This window comes from Haliotis asinina, chromosome 4 (genome assembly GCF_037392515.1).
Source record: "Haliotis asinina isolate JCU_RB_2024 chromosome 4, JCU_Hal_asi_v2, whole genome shotgun sequence".
In the NCBI taxonomy this organism is placed as follows: Eukaryota; Metazoa; Mollusca; class Gastropoda; order Lepetellida; family Haliotidae; genus Haliotis; species Haliotis asinina.
In genome coordinates, this window is record NC_090283.1 from 81,523,741 (window position 1) to 81,547,339 (window position 23,599).

At 44.4% G+C, this 23,599-nt stretch overlaps 1 protein-coding gene across 1 annotated transcript in view; it reads left to right on the forward strand.

Moving 5' to 3' along the window:
- The first annotated feature begins 6,157 nt into the window (after positions 1 to 6,157).
- Positions 6,158 to 23,599, forward strand: part of LOC137282769 (monocarboxylate transporter 14-like) — a 66,948-nt gene continuing 49,506 nt past the window's right edge. The window contains exons 1-5 of the mRNA XM_067814558.1: positions 6,158 to 6,431; positions 7,501 to 7,644; positions 17,538 to 17,804; positions 19,700 to 20,083; positions 21,108 to 21,233. Coding sequence (XP_067670659.1) covers positions 6,158 to 6,431; positions 7,501 to 7,644; positions 17,538 to 17,804; positions 19,700 to 20,083; positions 21,108 to 21,233 — 1,195 coding nt within the window. The remainder of the gene's footprint in view (positions 6,432 to 7,500; positions 7,645 to 17,537; positions 17,805 to 19,699; positions 20,084 to 21,107; positions 21,234 to 23,599) is intronic.

A 23,599-nucleotide genomic window follows, 5' to 3' on the forward strand; every position in this document is an offset into this window, starting at 1 on the left:
TCCATTGCATCCCAAACACACACAGACACACACACACACAGACACACACACACACACACACACACACACACATACATTGATGCACTGAATCAGACTGTTGTGGGTATATCAACACGTGGGTTATAGGCTTATGAAGCTTATGAGGAAGTGAGTTTAATTTTACGCCGCTGTCAGCAATACTTCAGCTAACTACAAGCATAGTCGCCTTTTGTGGTAAGCATGGGTGGCTGAAGACCTATTTTACCCCAGATCTTCGCGGGTCATGTAGCTTATGAAGCTAGTAATATTGTCAATGTGGGTGATACAAAGGGTATGCACGTTACCTGAAACACCCCGTACAAGTAGGGTTTGTCATAGTTAACGCTCATCACATACCGCAGGTGAATATTTGACTGTTCCAACCACTGCACTTACCCCCTTGTAATAAGTGAAATTCATAAACATGCTGTCACCTCAAATAGCCTATAGGAAAAATGGATTGGCCTAAATGGAAAACAGTTACAAGCCGTTAAAGTAAAACAATGTGGAAACAAAATTAATCATCTCAAGTCATTGATGATGTTACATGTTTGTGAAGCTTTGTATCATTCCCCACCGTCACAGTCACACGGCATGACGTGTGCTAATCAGACAATAAGTTGTACATTGGAAACACTTCTGTCAAACATAAACATAGTGTTCATGGGTCAGCTAAAATTATTCAAGGTGACTGTGACACGTAACAAACCACACATAAAAAAACGAAGTGGTTGGTTTGTCCCGACCTGTCTAGGTTCATTGTATAGACACTATATATCAGCCCGAGTTGTGAGGTTAGTAATGGGATTCTCGGCCTTGTCAAACAGTAAAGTCATAGTATCCTGTGCCAGCAAGGTCGTCTTGGTGCCCTAGAGAAAGCGTGACTGAACTCCCGACCTCGCCGTCCGGTACTGTGTACCCATCCACAGTGCAACACACTGACTGCTACAGTAGTTGTTGATACAACGTTATGTCATATATCACTGTCTGTTTTCTGTTTGAAAAACAATGTTCATTTGAAATGAAGCTCTTTGGGTTTTTTTTTCCCATTTGTATTTGCACTTTGAATGTAATGAAATATGAACCAGGAATATGTCCAAAAAACAAAAGTGGGGACAATTACCCTTGGTTGTGCGAGAGGAGGTGACAATGAATATGTTAAACAAAACAGGGAGCGAGGGCATATTTTAAACTTGACTACACAAAGAAGAACACTCGGCATAGGTAAGTTGCTTTCAATACCAATGCTATATTTTCACTTAGTAAAAAGTAAAAATGACTTTTTGTGAACGCAAATTCAGCATGGCAGAATATATTTCTTTTGTTTCAGACATGTGTGTATGTGTGTGGCATGTGTTTGCGTGTATATATATTATCTTTGGCAACGATCATATTGATGCATGTTTCAGTGGTTTCTTTTGTGTGTGCGAGGGCGCGTGTGCGTATATGTGTGTGTATGTCTTCATACGTGTGTTGATGTGTGTGCATATGTGTGCTCATGTGTGTGCACGTGTCTGTCCATATATGAGCGTGTATGTGTGTATTCATATTCTTTTATTGTTATTCAAGATAAAAATATAAACACAACGAAGTACAGAATTGCTACTGGTAGCAGGGTATATTGCAATGTACCATGTTGTAAGTGGAGTACACTGAAAATAACAAATTAATGTGTACATACATGTCTGCGTGTGTTCATATTTCTGCATGTGTATGTGGTCACATATCAGGGAATGTGTATGTGTTCATATATGGGTGTATGTGTTGATATATTTGTGCATCTGTAGATATTTATGTACGTGTTCATATATAAGTGTATGTGCCTGTGTTGATATGTGTGTGCGTGTGTTTGAAGTTTAATTCTTTCACATACGTTAATGTTTCCATTAATATGTTTGTGGTATATATGGTATAAGTGTTCAAATATCATAATTCATATTTGTGGATATGTTTTTGTTCTTATGCATGCATGTAGTTTAATATATATATATATGTGTGTGTTTATAGACACTCAAAGTCAAAAGTCAAAAGATGCTGACTTTGTTTATCGACACAGTAGAGAAACGTATAAGCCATTTTTAGAAGCTATTATTGCGTTAGTTTAAGAACACTTATTTCATGCACTTTCAACGGTAAAACGGTGAAAATTCACACGTCAGAGTCAGTAACCACTGCTCGGCACAGGTTCCTACAATGCGATGGTCAGTTTTGGAAGTGCATGAGGCGTGTTGTGACGTTGACGCACACGTCGTTCGAGTTCTACCGGGTTCTGGTGATCGTAAAGGCCATGGCAAGACATTGACGTTAGAATGGACATGGTGCTGCATGATCATGGCGTGTGATGTATGAGAAGTAGTGTTGTCCTGCTAGAACAACGCCTTCTGTCGGTCCATAATCAGAAGCATGCGACGTGCAATGACGTCGTTGGTGTAGCGATTTGCAGGTCAATTTCTCTGAACAACCGCTAAATCAGATTTTTGTTTGCTGGATATGGCAGACCACACCTAGACTCTGTCTTCACCAATCTGTCAACCATTGAAAGCAGTTAGGGGCAAAGTGTTCATTTCTCCGACGGTAAACACGCTGTCTTCCATTTCGCCTGTGGTGAAGAAACTGTGATTTCTTCACTGGGCTAGACTTTCTGGTTCTAGTTCGGGACGACAGCCAACATGATTGCACTTACTGTAAGTCTCCCAAACAGGGGTCAACAATTGTGTTTCTAGTTGGAAATCCCACACTTCCACCAATCGATTGCTGAAATTGTGACTGGATTTGCGTTGTGCAGTCTCCATGGCTCTGCAAGACTATGACGCAAGTGTGTAGCCCGCATGTAACGGTCCTTGGATGGGTGGTAATTCTTGGAGGGTCGCTTTTGGGGTGCGCTTGGGTGGAATTGGCTTGCAGGAAACGATTCCAAAGGCGAGTATTGGTGCTCTAATAAACGTGGAAATGTCGGGCAACTGCAGAGTTCGACTACCCATCATCTTCAATGCGGTTTATGGCGAGGTTTCGATTGGCTGCAATCAGTCGTAGATGATGATTTCCTCTTTAGGCAAAACCGAGAGACACAATCACTATTGCCTTTTCCGCTACTTACCCTTACACGTGCGTTTTGCTTGCTTTTTTCTTGGTGATGTTATAAAACAAGGGAAAAAATTAAAATTGCCGCGTTTTTGCCCAGACGCTTTTTACAATCACAGAAAGATGATGTTTTTGAAAGAAATGATATATTTGGATTGTTTTTGCCGCAACTTCATGAGTCCAGTATTCTCAAATTCACAAATTGTCAAATTGTCTTTCTTAATTACCAGTGTATATGTATGTGTCCACATGTGTATGTATTTGTTCATGTATATGAATCTGTTCGTATGTATGTATGTTTACATTTGAGAGTGTACATGTCGCGAATGATTGCTCCATTCGGTGAGTATCACTTTAAGTATGCAGTATCGTTTGCGTGATCACACCAACCAGTCCCTGAGTCCGCCCTGGTTCGTCCCTGACATGCGCATCTAAGGAGGTCACTCACCTATCTCTGTGTGAGTTACAGATGTAGAGCATTTGCAAGAATCGGGTATCGTGGCTTTCTTTTCAGGTGAACTATTTGATAACCACTTGGAATTACATGCTTTGATTATGAGTGAGAACACACTCATCACTCGCCTACATTATTTGTATAGAGCCTGCTTCTGAAAGGTATTTGCTCAACGGCGCTGAATATTAAAGTCTATGAGAGAGATATTGTGAACAGATGTTTTTTCAGGACTTTTGGAAGGAGTCTTTACAGTTGATGTCTGTGATAGTGATAGGGATAGTCTGACAGAGTAGTGGGGCTCCTGCGGAGAAGCCTCTGTTAGCCATGGTGGTCTTGATGGTTGGTTGGGAGGGAGAAGGGGACTTGCTTCAACGGAGTGACCTGCTGGGAGTATGGAGATATTCAATATTCTATAGACATACATTTTGATAATTGTTTGTAAATGAGTCTCTCTCAGGTTATTGTCACGCCTGGAATTATTGCAGTAAAAAGCCTATTTCAGTAATGAATTACTGAATGAGTGAGGGGGTGGAGTGAGTGCGGAAAAGGAAGCAGATGGGCGATTTTAATGCACTTTAATGGTAAACGCATGTCTCAAGTGTGATGACGATCTGAAACGCGTCCTATGTAATCAACGAGCGAGAGATAATGCCGTGATACCTGTGCTTCTATCTGAGTCCTTTCAAGTATGAATAACAAGCTGCTACTTACAGCTTATCCTAGTGTGTGGAGTAGGTTACCAAGTGCATGGCATATGCATGTTAAACGTCTCTTAGTCATCTGACATGCAGCTGTAAACTGTGAAGATGTATGTATACTCTCCCAAAAAAGAAAGTGTGCATGCTAAAAAATAACACTTAAAAAAAACATACGTATCATTTTATTTCATGGAAATTACATGAAATCACGGATCAATCAATTTGTGATCAACACGAGAAATTTCATTACGCTGCGAGAAATACTTTTGGTGCCATTGAGAGTCAAAGAAACTAGGGGTCACACACAAAAGTCACACACTCTATTTCTGGTATGACCTCCGTCTGCATCGACTACTGCTGTACATCTACGCCTCGTGGAAGCGAACAGGTTAGTATGGAAGTGTTGTGGGATGTTGTTCCATATTCGGATAAGCTGTCTTTGGAGTTCCATAAGCGTTGACGGTGCCGGAGTAGCTGACGTTTCATTTCGTCCCATACTTGCTCAATGGGCGAGATATCGGGTGAATTTGCGGGCCAGGGAGGAACATCCACTTGTTTTTGCTGCAGATACTGTTGAACAACACGGGCTCGAGCTGTGTGGCGTTGTCCTGCTGTAGAATAACGCCGGGGCCGTGACGTTGCAGAAACGAGACAACAACAGGTGCAAGCACTTCATCACGATATCTGGCTGCATTGAGGTTGCCGTCAATAATGACCAGCTCAGTTCTGTTACGGGCAGTGATGCCACCCCACACCATGAGAGATCCTCCCCCACAACGGTTTCGCTCCACGACACATGGATCTGCGTAGCGTTCGTTTCGACGTCTGTACACTCTCTGTCGGCCATCTGATGATGAAAGATGGAAACGACATTCATCTGTGAATAAAACACGTCGCCACCAGTGTAAGGGATGCCTGAGATGGTGTCTAAACCACTGCAGACGAGCACGACGATGACGTAACGTTAAAATCGGACGTATTGCAGGTCTCCGAGGACGTAAGCCGTATTCTCTTAGCCGGCTGATTACTGTTTGAGGATGTATCCGTCTCAGGTTAGGAATGTTCCTGGCTGTCGTCGTTGCCGTTTGTTGCCGGTTCCGGAGATGGGTGACACGGATATACCTGTCTTGTGCAGTGGTGGTAACTCGGGGTCTCCCGGAGCGGGGTTGGTCTCCAACGTCAGCATGTTGTGCATGTTGATGGACTGGCCTGTCTACAGTGTTACGGTGACAGTTGACATGCTGGGCAACCACTCTGTGTGTTCTGACAGCTCTAATCATACCCAGGGCAAGGAGACGTTGATCTATTGTCAATCTTGGCGTGCTAAATTGAAGTTTTAACAGCAGCGCAAGTTTCAATGTGAACGATAAGAAGACCTTACTTTTGTGTTTAAATACCCAAGGTTTCACACTGCTGCATGAATTTTCACAGTCTCCACGTGCAAAACATGCCTTTTCACAAACGTGCAGCACGTCATTTAACGTTACCGCAATTTTAACGGGGAAAACCGTTTTTGTGTTCAATATCACTTATTCATGAACAGGTGAACATTGTTTACACATACGATTTTTTTTTGAGTTTGATCAATTTCTTCAATGCACACTTTCTTTTTCGGGAGAGTATATGGGTTATCTGCTTTCAGGTTTATATTTAGATGAGATGTATTGATAAGTTGTTTCTTTTCAGAGTTATATATATCTAAGATGTATTGATACGCTATATACTTTCAGTTTCCAGATGTACGGATAAGCTAATTACTTTCAGTTTCCAGATGTACGGATAAGCTAATTACTTTCAGTTTCCAGATGTACGGATAAGCTAATTACTTTCAGTTTCCAGATGTACGGATGAGCTAAGTAGGAATGGAATGTATGGAGAACATACTTACTTTCAGAGTAAGATCGACATGGACCTTGAGAAGAAGGAGCCTCTGTCTGAGACTGACCTGGACACATCGAACAATGCCAGTCAGGTGTTTCTGGAGAAAAAGCAGGACACAGTTCCAGAAGGAGGGTGGGGGTGGGTATGTGTGCTCGGTCGGTTCTATACCCACTTCCTGCTACTGGGTTCAGTGAGCGCATTCGGAATTATTTACATTGAACTTATTGACTACTTCCACGCCAATAGGACCGAGGCGGCATGGGTTGGATCTCTGGCTGGTGGACTCAGTATGTTTGTAGGTAAGTATGAGGAGTGAGTGAGTTTAGTTTTACCCCACACTAAGCACTATTCCAGCCATATGGTGGCGGTCTGTAAATAATGGAGTCTGGACCAGACTATAAACATCAATCAATAATGGACCAGTGACCAACAACATCAGCATCGATCTGCGCAATTTGGAACTGATGACATGTGTAAATCAAGTCAGCCAGCCTGACCACTCGATCCCGTTAGTCGCCTCTTACGACAAGCATTGTCACCTTTTATAGCAAGCATGGGTTGCTGAAGGCCTATTCTGTCCCGGGACCTTCACGGGTCAGGCAAGTGTGAGGACCTTGGTCAACAGGTGCACATATGTCACCACCACCGGCCGATGTATCTAGTTAGGAGTTGGTGGACTCAACATGTTTGTAGGTGACAATGAGGACCTTTGCCAGCAGGTTCACCCCGCACCTGCTGATGTATCTAGGGAGGAGTCTCTGATGCAGCAGGCTGTAGATTTGAAACGCTGACAGGATTATGAAGTTTGATTTGATATTCAAACAGCTGATCAACGGATCTTCGTTAACTAACGCGGGCATAGCGGAATAGTCTTGTACCTTACCTCTGCAAAATAGTTTAGTGGTGCTTTCCCACTGGAGTAACTATATACAACCTGAAGTGAAGACTACATTTATAGATTGAAGTAGATACTTTGATTATGATGAGTGCTGACAGGCACACTGCAGACATCCACGTGGGGCTGTCTATCAAGGATTCTGTCAGAATTCAAACACACAGACACACACTTACGGTGCAGAATCGATAGGAATGTTTCCTCTGCACCCCTTGGGGTCCAGATTAGACACCGACTGCGTTCTGTCCTGTTTTATTGCTGGTCATCGTAGTACTATGTCAAGAACCGTTGTACCTAATGGCAGTGTCTGGATTAGCTGATCTGATGCCTAATATTCACAGACCATACAGTTGGAATATTGAGTGTGGTGTCAAACTACATAAAACTACAAAATAGCATTTGTTAGTGAAATGTACTGTATGTCATCAAGTGAAGTAGACTGACATTCAGCTTTAACTTTGTCTCTCTTCAAGGTCCTCTGTCGGGGATGATGACAGAACGCCTTGGTTGTCGCCTCACAACTATGGTGGGAGCCATTATTGCGTCCCTCGCCCTGTTCAGCAGCTGGTTTGCTAACGGTATTCTTTACCTGTGCATCACATATGGCGTTATAGCAGGTAGGTAAGACCAGGTGATCACCTGCTATAGGTAGTTACCACGAATAATAGCAAAGTACAATGATACAATAGCGTACATAGCTATTGTATAAGATGTATTCCAATACAGTTTAAGAAGGGAACAAATGTAACTATGCCTAATACAAAACTGCATAAGCTGAAAGTTATTTCTGAAGCTAAATCAATATGACTCGGAGCACTTGGCATGAAATGAAATATAATGATGCGTATCGCCCTTGCAATGCGCTCCTTGTGCGCTGAGAACTTAAAGTGTGGCAGAAAATGTTTCAGGACGGTGTTTGGTAACTTTACTTTAACACTATAAGTTTCAAAGTTGGTATGAGGCTTTATAATTCTTCTACCAATGAGGATTTTAATTGTCACTCGATAATTAAAAAGTTGTCTATAAGAGCTGTCTTTACATATAACAAGTCATAACAGCACCTCACATGTCAAGGGTGTTGAGCTACTTACCGGAACAACGACCCGGTCGTGCAAATAGGCAGGTCACATGTCACATTCTTACATTATGCTCGGCAGGTCATGTCACGTGTCTTAAGCACGTGCATTTTGCATTAGTTAACGGTGTCAATACCGATGTAGGGCAGAAGGGGTCATTTCAAAATCAAATATGTCAAATAATTTATATGATGTTTTCAAATTGCTATTGCGATGTCTTTTCATGCACTATTCACAGTCCATTAATCATATTTCTGGGAAACTATGCATGTACACATTACTGGAGTGGGTCTTTGATTTGTATATTTTGGGGGTTGATCACTTACTTGCTTTCCTCGAATTTACATGTTTGACACAGGCTTCCCATCGACTGATATCATTCTCCCCTATTGCCGTGTGAACAATTTATTTTTTCAACGTCAGATAACTTGGATGCCGTGTTGTAGCGTGATACCTTCCCCTTGATATCATCCCATATCAGTTCAATCGGATTCAGATCGCAATGGTATGGCGGTAGTCGTAGAACCTCGAGACCAGCGTTCTTCAACATATTGTCGATGGCATAGGAATGTGGTGGTTAGTGCTGTAACACAAGCTCATACAGATCTGGTTTTGTTGCGTTGACAGGTCTTACGATGTTGTTTCTGTCAAGCCATTCAATGATCCCTGCTTTGCGACAACTGGATGTTGGACACCTATTGTCGTACTCACGGCAATTGTGGTATGGAGCATTGTCCATGACTACCAATGACTTTTCTGGAAGGGCTGTGATCAGTTGCTGTTCTACATACTGTGTAAAGACAGCCGTTCATTTCCGTATGATAGTCTCTCCCGTCGGTGGACTTAGATTTAAATACCAAATCCCATCCAGACAACTTTTCTTCGTGTGAGCCATTATGCAGAATTATAAGTCTCTGTCTTCTACCAGCTGGTAGCTTCCGTTTTGGCTCCTGTCTGTCAGGATGGTGCCATTGGTAAGATGATGTATGGGAGGCATTTACCCATGTCTCGTCTAGATACACCGGTTCGTGACCATCAGCGCGTTTTTTTCTAATTAATCTCAAGTAATTTATTCTTGATTTTACGATGTCATGCCGTTCACACATGGCAAGTTGTATCCCCTTTACACTTTTATATTTGTAACCAAATTTCAGCTACAAATCGCCGTACCGACACATGCTCATTTTGACGTGTTGGTTCTTTAATTGTGTCCCTGACAAATCTTTGATCAAAACTATCCAGTTTTAATTTCCTACCGACTTTTGAGATGCATGGATAATTCCACTCAACACGCCCTTTGAGAGTTCCAAGGCATGTTGGGTCCGTTTGAAATACTTTTTAGGAGCTACAAATGGACGGCCCCTTATTATAGATTTTTCTAATAATGTCTTTTGCGTCAGCCGACAAATTGGATGTGTACATTTCTCTATGTGTAGATGTGTGTGCACATCGTGAAATGCATGTGGTTGAAGTCACGTGACATGACCTGCCGCGCATAATGTAAGGATTTGACATGTGACCTGCCTATTTGCACGACCGGGTCGTTGTTCCGGTAAATAGCTCAACACCCTTGATATGTGAGGTGCTGTTATGACTTGAAATACTGCCAGCTCTTATAGACAACCTTCTTATTATCGAGTGATATGACAAATAAATTATGACAATTAAAATCCTCAATGGTAGAAGAATTATAAAGCCTCATACCAACATTGAAACGGATAACACTTATAGTGTTAACGTAAAGTTTCGAAACAACGTCCTGGAACATTTTCTACCAGATTATACATGCTTTGCATGCTTTTTGACACATGAAATTCATACACGTTGCTTTGAAAATTGAAGAATGGTTGATTAATTTCTTGTCACTGAATGATGTGAAAAACATAAACTGTGCGTACGCCATGCCACGGCTTACAGAAAGTCAGTGTCTCCGCGCTGGGGGTATGCTTGAGATTGGACTTGTCCAAATGAGGCGGTCAGACATGTTTGTGCCCATGGAAACTCGATCTCAGGTGGAGATGTTTTGGACATTATGGAGCACGACAGATTTGCGTCTGTCCGGCTGTCCACATGTGACGTTACGTCAGCAAGACAACCACATTCGACTGACCCAACTAAGGATTCGGTTCCAGACTGCCAGTTTGGCCGTTGGGACCATTCCTGACTTATGTCCTGTTTCACTGGCAATCTGATATGTCTGCTATATAGGGGCGAAATCACTGGGCCCCAATACAGGTATTTATTCATAAAGAGCAAATTAACCCCCGTCCACATGTCGCGCATGATATCCTCAGATAACAGGGTAATCCGGTTCTGCGGTGTCCAGCAGTTTCTCCAGCCCTGTCGCCTATCGAGCAGGCTTGGGATGAAATGGAGAGACTTTTACGCCAGGCCCAGAATCAGCCATTTACGTAAGCTTTATTGGGAAAAGCGTTGTTTAAGACGTGGAACAAGCTTTCATGAATCGCTTAGTATCGTCTTTACGTCGTCGATGTCAAGCCTGCATCAATGCCAGTGGTGGAGACACACGGTGCTGCATTAGCGAACTGATTCTTGACACCTCATCCCGTGTCATGTGTCACAATGCCTGGTGTCTTGTCCACAATTAAACAATGACTACGGAAAACACTACACTCTCCCACAAAAAGAACAAGAAACGGCAGTAGAGACGCAAACATCGCCAAATGGTTTCATTTTGTAGTTCTAATTAGTAGTTCTATTAGTATGTCTAACGTTCACAAGTGCGATCATTTTCAAAACAGTCACACAGTCCTAAAACATCACTTAAGTGCCAACAACTGGGAACAATGTCAACATCAGGTGTAATATCTGCCAAGTTCTGTAACACCCATAGCCCTTCTCACTGACTGTATCAGGCATTTCATTCTGATCTCTTTCATCCAAAACGTGTATGTAGTATATATATATAAAAACAATGAGATAACATAGTATACAAAGAAAACACAACTGACAACCGGAGCAACATAATGCCATGATTGGAGAGGCAGAAAGCTGGAGAAGCCAGTAGTACACAAAGGATGATAGTGAATGGAAGCCAGACATGTACAAATAAAGGGGGTTACAATGAAGGAATTACAATGGAGGATGAGATGTTTATACAATTGATTGGGCTTGGTAGAGGAGTGCATCATAAGCAGATGGAATGAAATATCCTTGGTCACGATTGATTCGTTGAAGGACAACGAAGGTGTCATCCACTTTGCGGTACCAGCAGGAAGGTTTGAAGGGTGCTGTTTCTAGAGCCTTATCTTCAAGGTCGGTAATATAAATTTCCGTTAGGATGGAGGATAGTGGGGAACCCATAGGTAGTCCATGGATTTGCTCATAGATGGCATCACCCCAGGTGAAATAGGTGGAGTTGATGCATGAGGAGGTGAGGCTGATGATTGAGACGGCAGAGAGGCTGATGTTGAGGGGTTGTTGAAGGTTGTCAGTTCTGTGGCGTAGAGCTTTGGTGAATAGATCCACAAAGTCATGACTGATCACGGGACCTGGGATGGTGATGTCACGGATCTTGGTACAGAAGTCGCTGATGAAGGAGTTGGCAGATTTACATAACGGGGAGAGTACTTGGGTAAGGTGCTGGGCACAGAGTAGTAGACGAGTTATGACGGGGTTCTTGTGGACTTTGACTGTGGCTCTGGCATAAGGTGACTGGGGATGAGATACTGTCAGTTTGCGATACAGATCTGTTGAGAGTTCATATTTATCGTGGAGGTTTTTAACGTAGCCTTGTGCTAACGGTTAAGCTTGGCAGTAGGATCCCTCTCCATCTTCCTATAGTCTGAGGTGTCATCTATGAGGTTGTCCACCATTGAGTGGAAGTGGTCTTTGTCTAGGATTACAATGGCTCTGCCCTTGTCAACTGGGGCGATGACAATATCTGGATCCTATTCTAGTTGTTTAATGGCTTGTTTCGCAATCAATTCGGACATCTTTGTCGCCAACATTGAGAAAGGCCTCCAACAAATGGTGGAAAGATTGACTTCATCAGACACCAGGTCACCAGCATTCTCCACAAAGCTCAGCCTCCAAAACCCAATATTACACCAGCTGATGTTCATACAATGTAGGTTGAGGTTAGGTTGATTATGGAGTCAGTCTAAGTAAACTTATCCTCAGTACTTTTCGTTACACTCCACTACTGAGTCTAACAAAACCTTATGGGAGGTCGCATCAGGTAAGCTATGAGATTGACCAATCAGAACACAGCTTGCCAAATCGCGAGAGTGCACATTCGCACATACCGTTTGAACTTTTTATCGCGAAAAGGTTGGTAACCGAACGATTCCGAATGCTATTTAGCGTACGTTCGCTTCCGGGTGATGTACACGGCGTACGTACAACCATGACAACGGTGAGTAAACAATCGCCGAAAATGGTGTTTTTGACAGTATTCAAGGATGTCATCTTGCGGAAATATTAGCTAATGGTAACCATGTCTACAGAAACCCCAAAGCGTATATACTGCAGGTCAAATAACTGTGTTATATGCGGATTTTTGTTTGTTGAAGAGATTTGTGTCAGTGACCTGAATATTTTGAAAGTCCCTCCGATCCCCAAATAGTAGCCATTGTCTGATTGGTTATGGGGCTGATGATGGGGCAAGAAACCTACTTCACCTGGGGCGAAGAAATCTACGAACAAATACATGGACTGCCCATGAGTTCGCCACTATCGCCTATTCTCAGTGAAATATACCTCACGGATCTGGAAGAGAAAGCCCTACTGACGTCACCTGTGAAACCCATGTGTTGGCATCGTAAGGCTGACGACACGTTTGTCGTCCTCCACCCTGGCCAAGATACAGACCAGCTACTACAACACCTGAACAGCCAACACCACCGCATTAAATTTACTATGGAACCTGAAACCAATAACGCGCTGCCATTCCGTGATGTCCTTAAGACCCGCCTCCCTACCAACACACTCGATACCACTGTTTACCCCCAAGCCGACACACAGCAACCAATATGTGAACTACCACTCCAGCCATCCACCGTGTTTAAAGACTGGCACAATATCCACTCTCACCAGGAGAGCCAAGAACATCTGCTTCACCAATCTCCAAGAGGAATTAAACCATCTCAAAGACGCGTTCACTGGTCTCAAAGATTATCCACCCAAATTGGTCAACAGGACCATTGCCTCCACCCTATCAGCAACATCTACGCCACCAAGAACAGAGCCAGCAGCGATAAAAATCTCCATCCCCTACAGTGGCAAGACTTCACACCAGATAAGCAGACACCTGAAGCAACAAGCCGGTATAGAGACCACATTCTCCACTCCACAAACTCTAAACAACCTTCTACAGGCCAACGGGCGTAACCACTCCACAAACTCTAACTAACCTTCTACAGGCCAACGGGAGTAACCACTCCACAAACTCTAACTAACCTTCTACAGGCCAACGGGCGTAACCACTCCACAAACTCTAACTAACCTTCTACAGGCCAACGGGCGTAACCACTCCACAAACTCTAACTAACCTTCTACAGGCCAACGGGCGTAACCACTCCACAAACTCTAACTAACCTTCTACAGGCCAACGGGCGTAACCACTCCACAAACTCTAACTAACCTTCTACAGGCCAACGGGCGTAACCACTCCACAAACTCTAACTAACCTTCTACAGGCCAACGGGCGTAACCAACAACGGGCGTAACCACTCCACAAACTCTAACTAACCTTCTACAGGCCAACGGGCGTAACCACTCCACAAACTCTAACTAACCTTCTACAGGCCAACGGGCGTAACCACTCCACAAACTCTAACTAACCTTCTACAGGCCAACGGGCGTAACCACTCCACAAACTCTAACTAACCTTCTACAGGCCAACGGGCGTAACCACTCCACAAACTCTAACTAACCTTCTACAGACCAACGGGCGTAACCACTTCACAAACTCTAACTAACCTTCTACACGCCAACGGGCGTAACCACTCCACAAACTCTAACTAACCTTCTACAGGCCAACGGGCGTAACCACTCCACAAACTCTAACTAACCTTCTACAGGCCAACGGGCGTAACTACTCCACAAACTCTAACTAACCTTCTACAGGCCAATGGGCGTAACCACTCCACAAACTCTAACTAACCTTCTACAGGCCAACGGGCGTAACCACTCCACAAACTCTAACTAACCTTCTACAGACCAACGGGCGTAACCACTCCACAAACTCTAACTAAACTTCTACAGGCCAACGGGCGTAACCACTCCACAAACTCTAACTAACCTTCTACAGGCCATCGGGCGTAACCACTCCACAAACTCTAACTAACCTTCTACACGCCAACGGGCGTAACCACTCCACAAACTGTAAACAACCTTCTACAGGCCAACGGGCGTAACCGCTCCACAAACTCTAAACAACCTTCTACAGGCCAACGGGCGTAACCACTCCACAAACTCTAACTAACCTTCTACAGGCCAACGGGCGTAACCACTCCACAAACTCTAACTAACCTTCTACACGCCAACGGGCGTAACCACTCCACAAACTCTAACTAACCTTCTACACGCCAACGGGCGTAACCACTCCACAAACTCTAACTAACCTTCTACAGGCCAACGGGCGTAACCACTCCACAAACTCTAACTAACCTTCTACAGGCCAACGGGCGTAACCACTCCACAAACTCTAACTAACCTTCTACAGACCAACGGGCGTAACCACTCCATAAACTCTAACTAACCTTCTACAGGCCAACGGGCGTAACCACTCCACAAACTCTAACTAACCTTCTACAGGCCAACGGGCGTAACCACTCCACAAACTCTAACTAACCTTCTACACGCCAACGGGCGTAACCACTCCACAAGCAGAAAATCTAATCCCAGGGGTGTGATTACACGATACCATTTAGAAAGTGGACAAATGCAACATATGTCATATTTAGGATTTCACTTTCTAGTACTTTTTTGGTTGAGTCCCATCTGGGATTCCAACCCTCACCCCAAGGGTTTTGTCTACAAAATTGACTTTAACTGTGGACAATCGTATATTGGCGAAACACTGAGGCCAATCAACACCAGAGTAAACCGACAACAAATCGGCTATATCAGAACATATTCAGTCCAACCCCAATCACCAAATCAACTGGACAGAATATACACTACTGTCCATCAATCAAACCGACTTCCCCAAAACGGAAGTTAACAGAGGCCATCCACATGAAACGACACCGACCCCGGATAAACAGAGATCAAGGTTACTTCATCCCGTCAGCATATGACGAACTCATCAACGAACGCTAAGTGCTTGTAACATGCCCCACTCTAAAGCCCTGTACCACAGACTGGCCTCAGTATGGCCCCTATTGTCACTGGCCTCTACATGTAATCTCTTGTCATCACATTGCTCCTGTACTTCCATACTACCTATCAACCACTCTAAGAACTTGTATAAACATGTCCATACTCTCCTGCCTTGCACGAGGGGATGTCAATAAGTTTTAAGCCTTGAGCATTTTTCATACCCAGGTGTCACAGCCTATGGCACGGCATTGAACCTTGGGGTGTAGCAGATGTGATATATACGTTTTGGTATCCTACTCTCAGAAGTTTCTTGAAGGAAACTTGGCGAAGAACATTCAAGAAAGGCTTTCAGCAGTTTATGGGAGGTATTTCCCTTCATGTGCTACCATCAAACGACGGGTCAATGAATTTAAGCATGGTAGAGGGAGTCTTGAAGATTACCCCCGTCCAGGTCGCCCAACAACAAGCACTAGTCAGGAAAACATTGACAGAGTGCATAGACTTGTGCTGGAAAATCGTCGAATCACACTCCATGAGTTAGAGGAGACCACAGGCATTTCACACGGATCTGTCGAGACAATTCTTCATGAACATCTCGTCATGTCTAAGGTGTGCGCAAGATGGGTGTCAAGAATGCTTACAGATGAAGTGAAGCAAACAAGGGTCACCATAAGCAACTCCATGCTAACCAGATACAAAAAGAATCCAGCAGATTTTCACTTTAGGCTAGTAACCTGTGATGAAACCTGAATCCACCACTATGATCCTGAGAGCAAACAAGAATCCATGGAATGGAAATATGTGTGTGTGGTGTATGTGTGTGTGTGTATATGTGTGTGTGCGTGTATATGTGTATGTATGTGCATGTATGTGTGTGAATGTGTGTGTGTATGTGCATGTGTGTGTGTATGTGTGTGTGTATGTGTTTATGTGTGTGTGCGTGTATGTGTGTTTATGTGTGTATGTGTATGTGTGTGTATGTGTATGTATGTGTGTATGTGTACGTGTGTGTGTGTCTATGTGTGTGTGTGTATACCAACCTGTCTTGAACGTCGCTCGACCTGAATGAAGACGTTGCTCATCCATAAAGTTTTGTCCTTATCTGATTCACCAACTTCTCAACATGCCTCTCTAAGAAGTGTTTCTTGAGATTCAAACAGTGTTGGCAGTGTATAGTCACATGTAGTTCGTATAGGAGCGTGTAGAATGTCATGTCTGAATGCGGTTAATGCATGTGGCCAAAGTATTTAAATACTCAGTGACGTAATTGTTTAAAAGTATTCTTTACTTAAGTTTCTAAAAATAACCTCCTCCTGTTACGTAAATATTACAAACGTTAATTCAAGAAAGGTATGACTGCATCTCCTGCATCTATTATATATTATAAGCTCTCCGAGCTATAAGTTAGGTTATATTTTATGAGATGAAAACAGGTGAGTGTAATCTGGGGTGTTCAAACACAGGCAAGTATTGTTCTCAACTGTGAAGAATGAGGAGACATATTTACCCTCTTGAACGTTGAGCTATTGCCTGGTTGTACCTGAAAAAGAGGACACTGTTCGACACCTGACAAGGAATATAAATATAAAGGAAAAGCCTTTCTTCACTCTCGCGTTGCGACAAGGAAAATCCTTCGTTCATTTGTTTGTCTCTGTGACGTCACGAATGAAGGAACCGATAGTTAGGAAAGCCGATTTTAGACCATAATAATAGCAGTGTTTACGCAACCTTAAAGCGACCTTTGACAACCGTATCATTGCGATGTTCTTTGACGTCGTAGTCACCAACAGCCATTTGATCTATCTCCTCTGGTCAAAACAAGTTATTTGGGGATTAAACCAGCAATTATCTAAACAGGGGACCTATTCGAACACAGAATAAAATAAAAATGGGATCCATTCGAACCACGAATCCCCAAAATGGAACCTGTTCGATCAGGGAATTACAACAAGAGTGACTTAGTTTTACGCGTGGCGACAGTTCCAACAAGAAACCCATTGATTTCCAACAAGGCCCTTGACACCATTAAACTTCAGCATGTATCATCAGTCCGGATGATCTTCACTTCATACTGAGTTCAGTTAAATGATCCTCAAGCAAGATGACAAAACGAAACCGTTCCTGTATGAACCGTTGTTTATTTCCAGGTACCGGTCTGGGATTAATGTTTATCCCATCGGCAGTGATTATCTTCCAATACTTTGAGAAGAAGCGTGGATTCGCCAGCGCTATCGGGTCGACTGGGGGTGGTATAGGAGCCATGGTTCTCCCCCTGGTGTACACAGAGCTGATCGCGGCGTTCGGTTGGAGGGGCACGATGTGGATCATCTCCGGACTGACGCTGAACGCCGTCGTGTGTGGAGCCGTGTTTCGACCTCCAGACTATTTAAAAAAGCGCAAGGTCACCCGTGAAGGTCAGTAGCTATTACTTCCATTACTCGTCTAATATCCAGTGGTAAATTAAATTATAACAACCCTCCCCACAGAGCGATTTTAGGAGTACGTGAAACGAGCCCACTTCTTCAGTTTTGCTCTAAAATCCAGAGAGGGTACATAGTATGTATCCAAAACAATGCAGTAATATGATTGAATATGTCCAGATCTAGGTTTGATTTTTGTATAACGCAACACCGATCGGTATTGAACCTATACCGACGAGTAGAAAGTAGTCGAGCCTTGATCTGACAATCCAGCGTGTGTGTGTGAGTGAGTGTGTGAGTGGTTTAACGCCAAATATTAGCAATATTTCAACAATATCATAGTGTGGACACCAGAAACGGGCTTCACACATTTCACCCATATGGAGAATCGAACCCGAGTCTTCTGTGTGATTAGCGAACGCTTTCACCACTAGGCTACCAAACGCCCCTGACAATCCAGAGATTGATATTGGAACCAGGCAGGTCACCGAACTATTGTGACGCCCCTGACAATCCAGAGATTGATATTGGAACCAGGCAGGTCACCGAATTATTGTGACACCTCTGACAATCCAGAGACTGATACTGGAACGAGGCAGGTCACCGAACTATTGTGACGCCCCTGACAATCCAGAGATTGATTTTGGAACCAGGCAGGTCACCGAACTATTGTGACGCCCCTGACAATCCAGAGATTGATATTGGAACCAGGCAGGTCACCGAATTATTGTGACACCTCTGACAATCCAGAGACTGATACTGGAACCAGGCAGGTCACCGAACTATTGTGACGCCCCTGACAATCCAGAGACTGACATTGGAACGAGGCAGGTCACCGAATTATTCTGACGCCCCTGACAATCCAGAGATTGATATTGGAACCAGGCAGGTCACCGAACTATTGTGACGCCCCTGACAATCCAGAGATTGATATTGGAACCAGGCAGGTCACCGAATTATTGTGACACCTCTGACAATCCAGAGACTGATACTGGAACGAGGCAGGTCACCGAACTATTGTGACGCCCCTGACAATCCAGAGATTGATTTTGGAACCAGGCAGGTCACCGAACTATTGTGACGCCCCTGACAATCCAGAGATTGATATTGGAACCAGGCAGGTCACCGAACTATTGTGACGCCCCTGACAATCCAGAGATTGATATTGGAACCAGGCAGGTCACCGAACTATTGTGACGCCCCTGACAATCCAGAGACTGATATTGAAACGAGGCAGGTCACCGGACTATTATGACGCCCTTGACGATCAGCAGTGGTTTCTGGGGACTGATTCCGATCTAGAACCAGTGATGATCCGGGTTAGAATTGATCTACAGTAACACACACTTCATTGTCGTAAGAAATGGGGACTAAGAGAATCGGGTGGTCAGGCTTTGTTGACACATTCCAGCTGCGTGGACCAAGCCCACGTTGTTGATCACTGGATTGTCTGGACCAGCTTCGATTATTTGCAGACCGCCACCATATAACTGAAATACTAGCATTGCTGAGTGCGGCATACAACTAAACTCACTCTACTACTGTCCGATCTGGAATCCTTACAATGGCTGGTGGAGGCCTTATGTTTGACACGAAATCACATTTTAAACAGTGTCTTGGGACTTCATCAGGGATATAATGTGCACCTGATCATGGGACTGACGAGTACTACGTTGCCATCACCTGGATCATGTGGTGACATTTATGTCTGCAAGGACCTTAATATCTTAATATTCATATTTGATATTATTTTCTCAGACTTGGACCTAATTAACGGCAACATCTCTGCAAAGCTGCTTGAATAGATGGTGGATGACCAGGGTTTGATTGGCCAAATAGTAACCCCGGCATGTCGAGAGATCCAACTTACCCTGTATGTTCTATTTCAGTGGAAGATGTCAACAAGAACATCACCAGGACACGTGCTCTTCAAGATTTCTTTTGTGTCTTCAAAGACATCCGGTTCTCGTTCTTTGCCCTTGGGACATTGTTCTGCTACTTTGGATATGGTGTTCCTATCGTGCACATGCCTGACCTGGCGCTTCAGAGCGGTGTCAAGAAAGAAAAAGTGGCATACCTTCTCTCCATCATGGGCATTGTGGGGGTTGTGCTGAGAATACCAGTCGCCTGGGTCAGTGACTTCCCCTGGGTGAGCAGGACCCTCATCCTAGGAGTTGCATTGCTGTTGTGTGGGGTGGGGACGGTGTTGTGTCCCTTCCTCACTTCTTTTCCTGCCTTCGCTATGTACTCTGCTGTACAAGGAGGCTGCATGGGTGAGTATGCCAACTCTGGAAGCAGTATACTGCATGCGAGAAAGCGCGCACCCAATGATTTGTTTCTTCAATAACAAAAACATGAAATGGTTATTCTATAGTAATATACTTGATACAGGTATTATGGCGGCATTCATCATCTAATTAAAAGCAACATCAAGACCACTAGTCGGTCACATAACGAGCTGATTTTGTATTGAACATTACGGTCAGGGAACTTTTGGTGCCGACTATCTTCTGACCTTGAGTTTATAACTTACAAGAAGATCTGTATTCGGATTAATGGTCTTGAGGAGGTGTTCAGAGTGCACAGAGTGCACAGTCAGAACTGTGCTTGGGTGACTATATTTCTCTTGGGGTACAAGTGATGGTCTTTTAGTGCTGTTTGTTCCAGCACAGAATCAGACTGTAGAGGATGAATATGCTCCACAGGGAGTGGCAATTATAGACTCGAAGCCTGAGCCCCGTGTCTTTGAGAGGATTAAAGAACAAAAATATATTGGTTTTTTTCAGATGACGCCCAACTGGAAATACTTTACATTACAATATCATGATGTATCCTATGAAGCATTTCGAATGTGGAGTCATCTCAATGTTTTGAGTTTTTAAAAAAATCTTGAACCTTCGCAAAGACACGAGGGCCTGTGTATGAAGCTATATATACGGGTGGGTGATCATGTATGATTGTATGTGGATGGCTATAAGGGATGGGGCACTGCGGAGATGTAGGCATAGTGTGCACACTGGCCGTGAACCTCTGCAAAGCAGTCGTTCTATGAAAGCAGTAGCAAGTGAATGCCGTTTTACGCAATATTTAAACAAGTGGGCTTCCCACATTGCACCCGTGTGGGGAATCGAACCCAGGTCTTTGGCGTGACGACCGAACGCTTCAAGCACTATGCTACCCCTCCGCCGCAGAGTGAGGTGGAAAAGCTGTAAGCGTATCCTCCGTACCCGTTTACGTACGATACCCCAACTCCCACTTTAAGCCACGTTTGCATCAACTTGTGTTGCACACATCCAGGTATCTGGGGGGCGTTCCTCGGCGTTATCGTGGCCGACCTCGTCGGCCTCAAGTACACCAACAGGGGCATTGGTTTTCTCATCTTCGCGGGGGGAGTGGCGACCATCATCTCATCGCCACTGGCAGGTCAGTACCACAAACATTGCCACCACTGGCAGGTCAGTATCACAAACATTGTCTCCACTGGCTGGTCAGTACCACAAACATTGTCTCCACTGGCAGGTCAGTACCACAAACATTGTCTCCACTGGCAGGTCAGAACCACAAACATTGTCTCCGCTGGCAGGTCAGTATCACAAACATTGTCTCCACTGGCTGGTCAGTATCACAAACATTGTCTCCACTGGCAGGTCAGTACCACAAACATTGTCTCCGCTGGCAGGTCACTAGCACAAACATTGTCTCCTCTGGCAGGTCAGTATCACAAACATTGTCTCCACTTGCTGGTCAGTATCACAAACATTGTCTCCGCTGGCAGGTCAGTATCACAAACATTGTCTCCGCTGGCAGGTCAGTATCACAAACATTGTCACCACTGGCAGGTCAGTATCACAAACATTGTCACCTCTGGCAGGTCAGTATCACAAACACTGTCTCCTCTGGCAGGTCAGTATCAGAAACATTGTCACCTCTGGGAGGTCAGCACCACAAACATTGTCACCACTGGCAGGTCAGTACCACAAACATTGTCTCCACTGGCAGGTCAGTACAACAAACATTGTCACCTCTGGCAGGTCAGTATCACAAACATTATCACCTCTGGCAGGTCAGTACCACAAACATTGTCACCACTGGCAGGTCAGTATCACAAACATTGTCACCTCTGGAAGGTCAGTATCACAAACATTGTCACCACTGGCAGGTCAGTACCACAAACATTGTCTCCACTGGCAGGTCAGTACCACAAACATTGTCTCGACTGGCAGGTCAGTACCACAAACATTGTCACCTCTGGCAGGTCAGTACCACAAACATTATCACCGCTGGCAGGTCAGCACCACAAACATTGTCACCACTGGCAGGTCAGTATCACAAACATTGTCACCTCTGGCAGGTCAGTATCACAAACATTATCACCGCTGGCAGGACAGCACCACAAACATTGTCACCACTGGCAGGTCAGTATCACAAACATTGTCACCTTTCGAAAGGTCAGTATCACAAACATTGTCTCCACTGGCAGGTCAGTATCACAAACATTGTCACCACTGGCAGGGCAGCATCACAAACATTGTCACCTCTGGCAGGTCAGTATCACAAACATTGTCACCACTGGCAGGTCAGTACCACAAACATTGTCTCCGCTGGCAGGTCAGTATCACAAACATTGTCACCTCTGGCAGGTCAGTACCACAAACATTGTCACCACTGGCAGGTCAGTGCCACAAACATTGTCTCCACTGGCAGGTCAGTACCACAAACATTGTCACCTCTGGCAGGTCAGTACCACAAACATTGTCTCCACTAGCAGGTCAGTACCACAAACATTGTCACCACTTGCAGGTCAGTACCACAAACATTGTCACCTCTGGCAGGTCAGGACCACAGACATTGTCTCCACTCCCAGGTCAGTACCACAAACATTATCACCTCTGGCAGGTCAGTAGCACAAACATTGTCACCACTGGCAGGTCAGTACCAGAAACATTGTCACCTCTGGCAGGTCAGTATCACAAACATTGTCACCTCTGGCAGGTCAGTACCAGAAACATTGTCACCTCTGGCAGGTCAGTATCACAAACATTGTCACCTCTGGCAGGTCAGTAGCACAAACATTATCACCACTGGCAGGTCAGGATCACACACACTGTCACCACTGGCAGGTCAGTAGCACAAACATTATCACCACTGGCAGGTCAGTACCACAAACATTGTCACCTCTGGCAGGTCAGTACCACAAACATTGTCACCTATGGCAGGTCAGCATCAAAAACATTGTCACCTATGGCAGGTCAGTATCACAAACATTGTCACCACTGGCAGGTCAGCACCACAAACATTGTCTCCACTGGCAGGTCAGTACCACAAACAATGTCACCTCTGGCAGGTCAGTATCACAAACATTGTCACCTCTGGCAGGTCAGTAGCACAAACATTGTCACCACTGGCAGGTCAGTACCACAAACATTGTCACCACTGGCAGGTCAGTACCACAAACATTGTCACCTCTGGCAGGTCAGTACCAGAAACATTGTCACTTCTGGCAGGTCAGTAGCACAAACATTGTCACCACTGGCAGGTCAGTACCACAAACAATGTCACCTCTGGCAGGTCAGTATCACAAACATTGTCACCTCTGGCAGGTCAGTATCACAAACATTGTCACCTCTGGCAGGTCAGCATGGCAAACATTATCTCCTCTGGCAGGTCAGTATCACAAACATTGTCACCTCTGGCAGTTCAGTACCAAAAACATTGTCACTTCTGGCAGGTCAGTATCAGAAACATTGTCACCTCAGGCAGGTCAGTAGCACAAACATTATCACCACTGG